This window comes from Mizuhopecten yessoensis, unplaced genomic scaffold, assembly GCF_002113885.1.
Source record: "Mizuhopecten yessoensis strain PY_sf001 unplaced genomic scaffold, ASM211388v2 scaffold8071, whole genome shotgun sequence".
NCBI classification, from domain to species: Eukaryota; Metazoa; Mollusca; class Bivalvia; order Pectinida; family Pectinidae; genus Mizuhopecten; species Mizuhopecten yessoensis.
Window position 1 is genome coordinate 1,538,973 of NW_018407364.1, and position 15,095 is coordinate 1,554,067.

General features: G+C 36.2%; 2 protein-coding genes across 5 annotated transcripts in view; both read left to right on the top strand.

The window, feature by feature from the left end:
• Window positions 1–1,015: 1,015 nt before the first annotated feature.
• LOC110454857 lies at window positions 1,016–2,479 on the top strand. The gene is made up of 4 exons (XM_021504606.1): window positions 1,016–1,088; window positions 1,485–1,559; window positions 1,880–2,036; window positions 2,258–2,479. Exons 1-4 carry the CDS (start codon window positions 1,065–1,067, stop codon window positions 2,449–2,451), a joined length of 450 nt encoding a protein of 149 aa, XP_021360281.1. The 5' UTR covers window positions 1,016–1,064; the 3' UTR covers window positions 2,452–2,479.
• An 11,708-nt stretch (window positions 2,480–14,187) lies between these two features.
• LOC110454848 overlaps window positions 14,188–15,095 on the top strand; it is a 31,813-nt gene continuing 30,905 nt past the window's right edge. For 3 of the 4 annotated variants that reach the window (XM_021504593.1, XM_021504590.1, XM_021504595.1), the window contains exon 1: window positions 14,188–14,929. In XM_021504593.1, the coding sequence (XP_021360268.1) occupies window positions 14,867–14,929 (63 nt within the window). In that variant the 5' untranslated portion in view covers window positions 14,188–14,866. The remainder of the gene's footprint in view (window positions 14,930–15,095) is intronic. The other variant, XM_021504594.1, reaches the window with a different exon arrangement.

Genomic DNA, 15,095 nt, shown 5'->3' on the forward strand with positions numbered 1-15,095 from the left:
CCAACATAAATCTGCTTTACCAATTGCAATATTTGGGATCTTTATCTTTCTTTCTACTTCTGACTACCTTTTATTTCCTAGCGCCTTGCTTGGCAACACCCCACTTTTAGCCTTAATGTTGAGCGTTCGCCCAGGTGAGGATGGCGATGTGTTCTGTCCCCAGGCCGGGACATACCAAAGTCCTTAAAAATGGTAGTTGTTATTCCCTGCTTAACGTTCAGCATTCATCGGGGAATGGCAACAACTGATTCAACCGTTGTCAGTATAATGTGACCAGGCGGAATGCTGTGCTGGGTGCCTTCGGCATGGTTTTTCAGTGAGATAGCTCTATAAAGTCGGCATCAAACAAAATTAAACCAAACCAAACTAAGTATTCTACCTCAAGGACATTACAGATTTTAATTACTCACTCAGCCATTGCTTGACAATTGGACGAGTCGGTCTTGTAACGTTGATGTCCATTGCTTGACAAAAGGACGAGTCGGTCTTGTAACGTTGATGTCCATTGCTTGACAAAGGGAAGAGTCGGTCTTGTAACGTTGATGTCCAATGCTTGGCAAAGGACCAGTCTCAAAAGGTTATGCTATCATCGACTAGAGTGCAAGAAATACACGTGTCTGGAGAGACCTTCGAAATGGCTGCCGTATTGGTTATTTTTAAGTAGTTTATTTAGAAATAATTTAGGTACATCTTTAATTTAAAAAAATATATCTTTTTAGAATTAAATGAAAATCTGTCACACGAGATCAAAGGAAGAGTAGATCCTTAATCACATGCTGTCAAAAAGGGGATGAACTGGTTTTCGCAAAACACACTAAGCGAACGTTTCGCTGTTTATTTGAGGCAATTTATTGCATACACATCTTCAAATTATGTCGTCAGTAACATCCTTATTTCCCAACAGAAATTAAAGGTGGCGGCATTGTGTTAGTTAAACGTGACGTCACAAAAGTGGTTATAAATGGTATACAAACATTTCCCATGCTGATATAATTTGTTTAAAGTAATTGTATGGTTGTCGCAAACAAGTGCAAGGTGTTGAATATCACGTGGTCTCCGAGTTGATGGACGTAAAGCTGATACACAAGGTTATGTAGTCTGTGCAATAGAAAGACAAAGATATTCCTTAGCGTCAACAACATGATAAACTGGAACACATAATGGATAAAAAGATATTACAGGACCCGATAAAATTATACAAAATAAGAATTTCCGGAATTATAAGTTTCCTGAGACGTATATATATGGTACTACCATAATATATTTTGTTGACTTTTACTGAGAAGTAAGTCAGTAACCAAGGGTCTGAGACACGGTAAACAACTCTTTAACATTGCAGACATTGAAATCAAGTCATGATTTCAACTTTGACATTTCTGAATCGTAGAAAACGGACCACATTTATAGGACACGTTGTGGCCGCACACAGCATAACCTTCTTTGCTGATAACATCTTTACAGGTGAAACCCTTCTTATCTTTCAGCTGGCACTCGGCTCAAACGCAGCTAACATGGCGATCAGCGTTTCAATTTTTTGCGTATGTATGGCTGTCGTTTCGGTACGTATTATAGAAGTACAGTTTTATCAAAAACATGAAAATGCCTGTAAAGACGTTTTAAACAAAATATGCTGTGCATGATCTGTCTATCATAAAACCTTACAGTTGGGTGTAAAGCAAACTAGATCTGGTAGTCACATCAGGATTCATTTATCTACGTACAGAAAAGCAAATAATTCTAATTTTCTTAGGATAATCGAATGAAATTAATCAATATACACAATGTAATAATGTAACTAACACATTTTTCATCGGGACGAACATTCTGAACCGCTAGATTACCTTTACCTCCATATGATATCAGCCATGATTGATTTCAGGTAACATCAGCCATGAGCGTCACCACTGTGTCACCGTTCCTTTGTCAAAACAGTACTGAATGTAGCGCTCATCAGTGTTGCTCCAAGATTCCAAGCATTATGGCCGTCAGCAAACGACAGTTAGGTCCTCTTCCGGATCTCCAGTTTTTCGTTAGCTGTACGTGTCGTATCGGACAGACCGGTGCTTTATATTTTGCTAAATGAATACTGTTCTTACTTTTAATACTATATGAGTAACACATCACCATCCTTCAAATGAGTTAACGCAACTTTTTATGCACAATTCTAATTAAATTTAAAGTTATCGAAAATAACACACACTATATCAAACATGTCATTTCATTTATTATATGCGTCCTTGATTGTTTTTTTTTTTAGCTTCTTGTAAACCTTATATACCAACAAACGGATCCTGTGTGAACGTGATATCAGTCAATGGTGACTGCGGCTGCGCACCAGACCATATCTGCAAATACTTCCCGGAGTTAAATGGACCGTTCCTCCATCCAGGAAAACGTGACTTTTTCCCAGGAAATCCATTGGCATTTCGGTGTGTTCCAAAAGCTGCTTGACCAAACAATAAAACAATTGATTAATCAATGTAAATTACGTTTGTGTTTTCATTTGCTGAATGTAACGGTAACGTAAAGTAAGGAAAATTCTTTGAAATTAAACATTATTGTCTGTTCTTTTTCCTTTTAAGAATATCCCGTCATGATTAGTAAGTTAAGGTAATGAATTAATAGTACACGTTTAAATATCGTGGAATTCATTCAGGTTAAACGTATAGCCAGTATAATGGAAATCGTCCTGTCCTTTAATTTCACGTAATGATATATTGATGGTGTTTTGTTATCGACTAGAATCTCATTCATAAGTCAGAGGGAACTTCAAACTGCTTGATGTCGGCGTCTTACTTAGTCATAACGTCAATAACGTCACATCAACCTCTTTGACAAAACGTGATTTCTAGATAGTTTACTTTACATTCCTCAGTAGCAACATACCAGACTCCACTTAATTCAGTTTTCCAGAACCTGTCCATAGACTGATGTGTCATTTTGAAAATATTGACCAGCAATTTATGCCAGAAAGGTTCCATTCTACTTAAAGTTATTTTAACAGTCATTCCGGTACCATAATTTCAAAAAACTGATATTCCAATGTGTGCATGATTTCTAAGGGTTCATTATGCCGTAGACAATTTGTAAGCGAGATACATTGGCAGCATGTTTCGCGAGACATAGTACGTGACTAGGACCATGCGCGAGACATAGTACGTGACTAGGACCATCAATATTTCCCCAACTGCTTTATCATAGAAATAGATATTTAACGATTAATGAAAAATTAACCTAAACATTTCGAAACAAAAATAAAGAGTCAAAATATGTAGTATTGAAATCATATCACCTTTAAATAAGTCAACACCGACGGATTCCAACTTGGCTTATATTGACTCTATTTCCGATTGAGTGTTATCAGCAAGTAAGAATGCGACCAATGGCATTGTCTACAATTTTGGAGTTACTCCCCTTGCATCACTAAAATTATTTTTAGCGTTTCAACAGATTATCGTTGACATTTTTATTGTTGATAAACTTTAAAAAATATATTTTCTGAATTTGTCTTTCGTTCCATTTTGATGAATTTGGTACAAATCTTAACACATGCACATATACATCTATTTGCAAATTTTTTAAAAGTATCCGTTCGCAGTTTTGTTGACAATACGTTAAATGGTCAAAGTATTTTTAAGTCCTTTGCAACTGATCCTAATAGTAGCTTTTATGTGGAATTATGTATCAGTAACAGAGCCACAACTGATTTATAAACAATACCAGCAGGAATAAAACATAACAAGTGCTACTTGTAATGGAGGCAATAACAGATGTCCCCCAAACACCCCCGCAAAAAAAGAATCCGACATATTTTTAAAAAGAATGTTAATAATCACATATACTATTTATCAATACTTACATAAGTCATGGTCGGTACAATACAGCTATATATTAAATTTGAGTGAAATCGAACAATGTTTGAATTTCGACCAATCAGAAGCCAGTATATAGCACCTATTTTGTCGAATCAGAAAACGGATGCCGTAGTTGAGCTCGCAATGCCAAAATACACATACATACTAAATTTGAGAGAAATCAAACAATATCTAAATTCTCGACCAATCAGAACCATGCATACTGCAGCCATTTTGTCGAATCAGAAAACTGATGCAACAGTTGAGTTTGCAGAGCCAAAAACATATATATACTAAATTTAGTGAAATCAAACAATATGAAAATTTCGACCAACCAGAAGCCAGTATACCACGGTTAAATTGTCGAAACAATTCGGAGTGCCAAAATACACATACATACCAAATTTCAGTGAAATCAAACAATGGGGGTTCTACCTCACATTTCACAAGAAGGTCCCCCTTGGTCCCCTTTTGCGCACATTTTCTTTTGAGACTGATCGGATCAACGATATGGTCGACAGGCGGCCATCTTTATTTTTTACAGTGAAGATTTGTTATCAATATCTGGAAGCATTGAATGATTTTTCTCAAATTTGAAGTGTAAGTTCCTTGGATTTTGAATATTTTTTTATCGCTATTTCTCAAAAAGCACTTGATATTTCTTAAATTTCATATGAAAGAAGAAACAAGATCAAATTGACATAGAACAAATGGAGATGGTACGATGGTGAGCGCCAAGATTCCTCTGGTATCTCTTGTTTGCTTACGACGTCTAAAGGACAGACCTGTAAGCTAAATATGCCGTACTGTGGCATCTGTCTGTCCACACATCAACAATTTCTTCAAACAAACTTTTCCTCATAACCACTGATTGGAATTTCATCAAATGTAACCACTGGACTTTAAATAGCATTCGTTCAGTGATGTTACCTGTAGCAACAAGACACGTCTTTTGTTAATTTACAATTAGATAAAGATATAGCTAATTATAGTATTAGCTTTCTGGGGTTGTAAAATGCGTTTAAAGGTTATTTGAAAATACTCATAAATTATAATTTTAATTTACAATTAGATACAGATATAACATGTTATATTATGAGCGTTCTGGTATTGTACAATGACAGATAAAATTCATTTGAAAATATTCATACATTGTTATTCATTCCTCCCTAAAATATATTAATTTTACCTTTAACAACAAGACACAGTTTTGTAATAATCATCCTTTCTTCTGTGGCTGGTGTTGGCGAAATATTCAAATACACGCTGGTATGATATTTTAAGCACATGTAATCATTACAATTCATTATGATGAACTATGCAATTTTCTGCGAAGTTAGGCAGGTGTGAAGATTTGATTGTATCTAAAGTTTAATTATATTTTAACATGTTGCTCCACATAATTCTGGCTCAACATTGAGTGATATTTAAATATCAAATTGCAAATGATTTGTTAACATTTCATTATCATAGTTTGAAAAATGTCATGTGTCAATAATATTTGTGTATATGCTGTCAACTCATATGGGCAGAACAGTGGGCCCGAACAGGGGAAATAGAGGAAAATATTGACCAACTAAAGGAGTTTGTACAAAGAGGGACTCCAGTTTCATAAACAAAAGATGGGTGGTTTTTGTTTTTATACTTTTGACAAACAATTGGCAATGTGAACTACAAACCTTCTTTCATCAGCGCCCTATAGTAATCACAGTTTCCGTCTGTCTGTCTATTCGTCAGCATTTTTGTTTACGGAGATGAACTCAAAAAGGCTGAAATTTCGAAAAACTTCACGTAATGATCCAGTTTGATAAATATAGATGTGCAAAGGGCGGGAGTTTCACAGTTTTATCAGGTCAAAGTCAAGGTCGCCGTTACTAAAAATTGAACAGTGAGACTATACTGTCAAAAACACACTTTATGACCTGCATAAGGCCAGATAGTGGTAAACAATGAGATAATGAAGCAAAGTTGGTCATACTCAAACAAGAAGTCAAGGTCAAGGTAATCGGGTCAAAGGTGAAGGCCAAATGATATTTATCTTAACTGGTTAACATTTTGTTATAACATTATGAAGCAAAGTTGGTCAGAATTAATTTGGGGTCTGCGTATGCAATTAGTAATCATGATGTCCATCTGTCTCTCTGTCCTCTGTCCGTCTGTTTGTCTGTTACCACTTGGATATGATCTTTGGAACCTGAGGTTCAAACTGAAATTTCACATGGTTATACATTGTGATACAGATATGCAATAGGTTTTTTTAAAAATCCTTATGTCAAGGACATAATACTAAAATAGAACATGTTTGAAAGCACAGGTGGCATAAATCTTATGTTCTATAAACACAATTTTATTCAATACTTTTAATTTTGTGGCATTGTGGCAAGTGATACAGATCACCTATGTGAATAACCTCATGACCTATTTCCCAAAGACCAAGATGGTCAATGTAGCTTTTGCTTGATTCTTAAATGGGGAGTATATAGTCAGTCACACAGCGTGGCCCTTACTGACCTGTCGGTGTTCTTTTGGTTGGAAGCATCCTTAAGTGGTGATGATGATAAAGAATGTGCAAATGGAGGAAGCTACACCTCTGGAGGGGTCGGGTCGGGGAGGAGAAAGGAGCATAAAAACTGGATGTAAAACAAAGTCATGAAAAAGAAGGAAATTAACAAATAACTTAACGGGGAAAATAACGTAACGTTAAAGACGGCACGTCACTGTTTATATGTTTATTCAGTAATATCGAGAACTAAAATAACAGGAATCATCAATACACAATGGGCCAGTTGTAGATATCAGATATACTGATCTAACCCCAAAACATCCAAAACAGATATTTAATATTATCATAAATACGTTTTTCCTTTAATATATAATGTATTCTACTACTTTTCCTAACTTGACCCAAACGTTTCAAATTGGTCCTTAAGATACGTTTTCAACAATGATGATGAATTGTAAGTTATAAATTAAATTTCTTTGAACTTAAAAGTTAATTGTTTTTCTGTCATTCTTTCAAAATAAAATTGATTCATTTAGCAACAAATATTACAAAAAAAAATTTCCTAATCACTCTCGTAGGTACAGCCTATAGCGTGCAGTGAATTTTATCGTAGGAGGAACCCAGAGTGAAAAAACCCCACAAATAGTCGAACAAGTGTCGAATTACCTTTTTCGCGTTCGTTCGGGGAGAAGAGCCTCGGTCTTGGTGAAAGTTTTGCCCATTATCCAATGCGTCAACCGTCTACCCGTATATCTAAAGTCACACATTTTCTTTCTCATAGTATAGGAATTCCATAGTATAGGAATTCCCTTGTTTGTATCTCCTATAATAGACAGGAGCAGTTTTATAATGTCTACATATTCACAAAAAAGAGGTTATGATGTGCCAGCATACACAAGCGTCACATTCCCGCCTTGTCGTGGTTTTCAGTGAACATTCCCTTGTTTTGTTTTGCGTTGTTTTACAACCTTAGGAGAAATGATTTATTTGCAACTGCTCGCATGCATTCTTAGTTTTGTCATAAACGTTTCCAACGAAGTAAAGAAATTTATGAAACTTGTCTCGAAATCTTGCTGCCAGCACAGATTCGTTTCTTTAACCTCACAATAAAAGATCTCGGGGCCAAAACCAAAAATACTTTGAGTTCGCTCCAAATTAGCTTAAGTTTCTAATGTGATGTTATGTAATAGATGGAGTAAATTAAGCGCAACCTGAGGTTGAGTCACCCCTAGAAGGTAAGTGGTAGTTAAGGTTTCGCATTTTCCTTACCAACTTGTCTCTTACTTTCCGTGGCAGTTTCATTCAGTTAGCTACTGTCGCACATTTAAAATTGGGTTTCTCTTAAGGCACATTTCAAGAAAATGTCGCAAATTTTGTCGTCGTGATTATCCGAGACATCGATCCATCCTTATTCCTCTTCTGTCCAGATTATTTTGTCATGTAACACTGATTCAAAGTGACCGTTTTTAATATAAAATACCGGCAAGTTTTTTCTCATGATTCTATAGCTGTATTTTTCGCCGATTCAATACTGAAAGAGCATACTAAAACAAATCGATATTGACGTTTTTTCCCTTTTCCGATCAATTAAAGCTCAGGACTTCCTTGGAAAATGATTGCTGCCAGAGAAATACCGATAGACAGCACATTTATTATTATTCATTGGATGAAGATTAAACATTGGATAACTATGGTCTTACTAGCGCTTTGAACATTTTGCACCAGATACCAGTTATTTTAATGTTTTGAGGTGTGCTAATCGATGTGAAAGTAATACCTAATTAAAAATGTTCTGGAAGCTATATTGTCATTTACATGAATGTACTTTATATTGTTTAAAACTTTGGATATGCTTGTGTCTACGGCCGCATTTATTTATATAATTGTTTATATTATTGATTGTTTAAGGGGGGAAAGATCAACCGATTTAATCTCATGTGCATTTGAAATACGACGACCATATACTTATTGGCTTATTAGCCGATTTTGAAATTTTCGTGACAAAGAAACGTTTTATCTACGTTAATGTACATAACATTGTTGGAACCTTTGGACATGTCTATGTCTATTGAGCCTAAATATAATATAGATAACGCCCGCAATCTATTCACTTTCACATGATTAAAAAGATCAGTCGGCCCGAACCCGGGAGTAGAATAGGACACTGTAGCTATGTTTTGAAACGTTATCCGTCGTAGTCTGGCTTAAAACGGATATTTCTAGGGGGAGAGATCAATCGATTAAAGCCCATGTGCATTTATGTCAGACGACCGAAATATGACAGTCATATACTTACTTATTCGCTTGCTAGAACTTGTAAATACGCAACATTTCTGTTTAATATTATATATGTGCCTCTATAACACAAATTCGAATTGGCTGAAATGACAGTAATGATGCCGCCATCAGAAATGACGCATATAAGTACAAGGACTGAATAACACAGAATGGCAGAATGCCATAGGGTTATAAATCTCAATAAATCTTAGCAATCACATAGTTATGCAACCAGGTAGCTCAAGTCTTAGTGAACTTAAATGTGAAAATAAATAAGATAAAATTGTCCGTCGGGTAGTTGTATACATTGCAGTCTTTTGTGTTGAGTGCATTAACATGACACTGTTTACTTTGCGGTCGTTCACCTTTGGGGAGGCCTTAACTGATATTTACGTCACTTTGCCAGAAAACCGGTATTTTAGTCCCATAAAGCACTCGAGAACGTGTAAACATGGCTGTAAATTACGTAGTGTTAAGCGTAATAAAAGGACCAACAGAATGATATCGTCATTACACCTACAGCTTAACTTGATATTAGCTAATACCCTGCAAGCATTGTCTTCTGCTGACGGAACGATTGTATCAATATTCCTGGTGCAAAAATGTTATTTGGCTCGAGATTTATTTTAACCCCTTATAGACACAATGGTGTTGGATTTCTGGTCAGGGATATAAGATAATTTTACTTCAAGATAGGTAGCCTGTCATATTACCTGTGTTTCGATGTGTACAGAAAATACACGGGTAACAATTGTATCTATGCTGCTTGAAATTACTGCTTTATCTCATTCGCCCGAAGACACATTTGATCTCCTCCAATTCTCAAATGCTGGAATAGTTCATTATGAAATTCAGGTGTGAATGAGTTAAATGCATTTACATGAAGCATGATGAAGTGAAGAGAGTTCTTGATGAACTGTTTATATACGATAGTTTTTTCGCATTTGATTCTCCGGTGGTATTAATTCATAATTCATATTCATAACCCAACAGTGTGAATATAAACAATGAAATCAGGAAATTAAGAGTCAATCATCCTTAGCCAAAGTTTCGTATGACTACACATTGTCATAGCTGCCCATTCGTGTCCTGATAGGAGCAATTTCTTATTGCGGTTGTACTTTCTATCTCGTTAATGATCGTAGTTCCTAGTAGCTCCCAATTAATCGTAGTTATTTTCACTGTACCTAAACGTACCGTGCCGCCAATGTTAGCTCTTTTTTCTGATCAACAGTATAAATCAATCTGACATTTCAAATTTTTCTTACATAACAAATGTTATTAAATTTCCGGTAATACCACACTAAGGAAGTGAATCGTGTCAAAGATATAAAAAAGAGAGAAATTTTATCAAATTTTCTTGCGTGCCGTAAAGATTCTTTATGACTTTATATATGTGCATAATGTTAAGCACGGACAATGTTTTTGCGATGTCAATGTCAATGTCACGTGGTCTACAAAGCAGGCAGACAGAAGTGAAAGCTGGACGCTGATCAACACAGAACAAATCGAAAGTAAACAGCGATGAAGCCTTCGACCAATGGAATGCGCTTAAGGAGGAAAAGTGTTTGTGCACCATTAAGAATTGCGAGACTTTTACTTCACAGATGATAACTGAATCGCCTAAGAGTAACACTCAGCACGTTTATCATGTAAACATTACCCCTGATCTAGTCGAAGACATAGTAGCTATCCACGGGATTCTGCTCTCGTGACATCTCGTGAATTCGAGAAAACATGATCCCAGCCTTGCTTTAAGGGAGATAGTGAGTTAAGTAGCAGTCGGGAAAAGGCGTCACACGCTTATACTTGACATATATATAACTCATTCGAATTTTCAATCTTTTCAAACCAAAATAGTTAGAGTATTTATGGAATTTTATGACTGCAATTTTAACCACAGTTTTTCGACAGATTGTGGCACGGTAAAAGTAATAGTCCATATTTCCGTACGAATGAAGTGTCCGGATGTCGTTTGTTTTGTGTTTTATATTGTTTAGTATTGCATCAAGTTCCTTTGTATATTGAGTTGTGACGTCATATGTTGAGCATGCGTACTATTGAATAAAAGAACACATGTGAAGCGGCGATGATTTAGTTGGTTACTGTGTTTGAATCCGAGGTCAATCCTACAGTTTGCATCATATTGATTCTGTGAAAACTGTGTCATGGACCGTTTGACCTGGAACTGTAAGTGTGTTGTGTTGATGAGTCATAAATGTTTTATCTTTTAATAATGTTCTTTGTATTCTGTCATACCAAATCTTAACTATGTGTGATTTCTCAGCAGCGCCAATGTGTAACACATCTTGGTTCATGAATGCCTCTTGCAATATACAACATATATAGACGTTATCGATGCTTTAGTTGCGGATAAAAGACACATGATAATACTCTTCAAGGAAATCTACCCTCTCAAGAGCATGTTCTTTTTATCTACAGGCAAAATACGTCATTTGAAAATTATAAATAATGCCTACAACAAAACAGTTTTTTCAAAGTTTTTTTTTTACAAATATATATTAAAAATGTGATACAACCAAAAACCAATCCTCGGTATCCAGGGGTTACACTCACTTTCGCTCTCTGCACTCCTGGAATATGTCATAGCAAAATTGAAGGCACAAAGATAGCTGTTTGGTGGGTCTCGGGTAAAAAAAATCGCTTGGCTGATACCTGTCATTTGAAAATTACAGAGGAGAGACGCCCGACTTCAAAGCCTGTCATTTTTTACCGTTACATGACTGCGAGATGTCTCATCAACAAGGTGGCGCACACTGAGCCTTTAATTTTGCCATGACATATTCCAGGGGTGTAGAGAGCGAAGTGAGCGTAACCACTGGAGTATCGAGGATGCCCAAAACCAGACATGTAAACAAATTTTAATCAAATATTTATTTTGTATTCCGTCACTAACGTATGATTGTGATAAACAAGTCATCGTAATTATTGGTAAAGGTCGAAAAAATACTAAAAATGCGGAATCACGGCGCACCTATTCAGAATTTAGACTGTCAATGTAAATAGCCACGTGTAACCATTGCTTGCCGTCTACCAACAAGATGTTGGTCTTGCTAAGACATACCAAGACCTCTTTGAAACTAGTGAGAAAGTATTCACTGTCAAACTTTGTTTTCATCATGCTCACGAATGAAGTGTCCGGATGTCATTTGTATCTTGTTGATTCTCTGAAAACGTTTCAATGATATTTAAGTATCGCTTTATGATTTAAAATACATTGGTATTTGAACACAAATTGGTTCAATTGTGTATGTGCGGTTGTGCACCGTTTGACCTGGTATGATAACAATTGTGTTGATGGGTCGTAAATGATTAATCTGTTTATATTGTTGTTTGTTTTCTTTTATATCTCCTAACATTAACCATTTATTCATTGTATACAAGTAACCACTAGGCCTTGTAGAACCTGTAGATTGTCTGATGAACTGCTTACAGCTCCTATCAATCTACAGAGAGATAGCACTATGTCAGTTTAAATGTCGCTCAGGGTTTTGGTCAAATATTTACGCTGAATAGACAACATACTATGAAATAGCCATCTCATCCCACAAGGATAAGGAAACACATGTTTATATTTGTACAAATCGTGAGTGGAATGTATATGAAGAAGGAAGAAGAATAGGCAGATTATCGTACTTTCAATCTCGTGCTTTAATCCAAATTATGGGTAATACCTATTTTTATCATAACTGAGCGTGATTTTACATTTTACCGAAGTTCCAGAAATCATGACATTGAAATAATTCCTTATACGTCATCATTCGGCTTTTCATTTGTACCGCAATCAGTTTGAAAGTGTTGGAACTGATTTATGGTAAATGTATTATTATTGTAGAAAAACATTCAAAAATAGTAAAACTGACAATAGATGACGTTTTATTTTTGCTGAAACCGTAAACTGCACAAGATCTTCAAGTACATTTAGTAGATCTATAGAATGAAAGCCTCATGATCATTCTGATGTGTTTGTTTAAGTTTGTTCCTTAAGTGTACTTATTCATACAAGTTTTTATAAAATTCGTATCACATGCATGTCGTAAGAAGCGATTAATGTGGGATTCTCCTGCAGAATTGGTTTTTTTTCCTCCGTGTTTCCGGCTGTTGCGATGACGTTAAACAACTCACAAACAAATCATACTACTATTTTTTTTTATCTCAACAATCATATAACTGTTTTTCAATGAGCTGTTAAACATTTAAAGTACCTTGTATACATGTATATTGAGTAGCAGATGTAGTGTTAATGCATCATATCTGTATGTGTACCTGGAAACATGTTCCTGCAGGTAGGGCGTAAGAATTGTACCTGCTGCCCCCGTTGTATGATCGTAAGAGGCGACTAAATTTGGGATCTTATTTTTTCTCTTCTTTCTAAACAACTTTCTTCTTCCTAATGTCTCCCTTGACAATACCTCACTTTTGGCCTTTAGTTGTCAAGCGTTCGCTCCTGTGAGGAAGGCTTTGGGTTCTGTCCCCTGGCCGAGACATACCAGAGTCTGTAAAAATGGTAGTTTCTACTCCTTCTTAACGCTCAGCAATTTAGGAGTGGGACGACTGGTTCGCCCGTCGTCAGTATAATGTGACCGGGTGGGGTGTCCTGCTGGGGGACTTCGGCAGTATGTTTCAGTGAGGTAGCACTATAAAGTCGGCATCAGTTCCGCGCTATCACAAGGAGACAAACACGAACGTATCGCAGCCTCCCAAAACACACACGCATACACTACACACACGCATCTTGCACACATGGGAGGCCGTCCTTAAATGACCATAGCTGTTGAAACCAAACCAAACCTGCAAACATAGACAATGCTCAAATGACATGTTAACAGCAAGACTTTGATGCAAACTTACATGACCATTAGGAACCTGGATGATACGGAATTCTTTATTTCTTTCTCTTCAAATCATTTCTTAAAATTTTCTCAATATAATAAACTTACTGTAAAATCGAATTAAGCATATACTCGTGCGAAAATGTCGACTAGAGCGAGCACTTGGCAAAGGTAGATATACATTTATCAAAGGAGGTATCATACACCTACATAGATTAACTGTGGCTGGATATTGATCTAGTTTTAATGTACATTTTACTTGTTTTTATATGTAGATTAATAACTGACACTTAAATAAAATGTAGTATTACTTATTATTCTATTATTTTTATATTCACAATTTTTTAAATTACGAAAATGAAATTTCGTATTATAGAAATTCCTATTCACAGCTAGTAGTATCGAAATAATTATGTATACATGCATTCATATATTCACAAATAGTTTAATTACCAAAACAGAATTGTAGAACTACCCGTTTCCTAGTGTTAGAGACTTGGAGCATATATGCACTCAAAGATTGTTTATTGAGCCATTTGTCAATATAACATACGTTTGTGCTGATTGTGGCAGGCAATGCAGCTCTGTGCAACAGGAGTTGGCACTATGGACTGTTGTTACACGTACCTAAAAGTACAGTTAAATATATCATGATTGTCAAACGCTGGCATATCTCCAGGATGTGGCAACATCCGGGTCCGACATGGGCAATCCTCGGACACACCCTCTCCATGCGTGGCTCCAGACCCCAGCGGAGTGAGTTTGTGACGACTTATAATATAGATACTTTGAAATTTTGTCAGCATTTTGGCGCCCTTAAGGGGACTTATTGTTCCTGGGGTAGGTCTGGCATGATTCCATAATGTGTATACCTGTAAAATCAATACACAATTACGGGCACCTACAACCGTCCCTAGATTACACACAGATTTAACCCACCTTACCGTACGTACGTATATATACACACAGTACGTGTTGAAATAGTAATGTAGTTTCTACAATTGTAATTACCTTCAATTAACCATTGGACATTCCATTGTCAGTTTTACCCGGGATTGTTAATGCACGTAAGCGCCTCGACAGCCAAATTGTTTCTAATAAGATCTGTATTTAATATCTTTCTACGTTTGGGATTCATTGACGAACTGGAGTTAAGAAACCTTTGGAAGCCCCATATCTTGCGATGTATGCGTCCTCAAACGTGAAGACGTGGTACGTTGCATGAATTGTTCTGTATTTTTGGATTTCAACAGCCAACGTTGAACTCTGTATTGAAGGGAGTGCTGTTTACGTGTAACCGTTTTCCTGGAATTTAGCAAAATATGCGTCCATATTAATCAGCTGCAAGTTCAAGAAGGAACCACTTAAGAAGAAGAAGAATGGAATCATTGATATTGGAAGACTTATCGGATAAAAATGCAAGAAATAATGGTCTAGATCGGGTAAGTATTGTTTTCAGTCGTGTTTTACTTCATGGCTCAGCTTTGTTTATATGTACGATTGTGCTTTGCAGGTAGCTATATTATTAATTAATATACAAACGTTAGGCTACCCTGGTAGCGGAGACTAGCGGAAAAAAGGACCATTGCAAAAAAGTGCCATCATGTT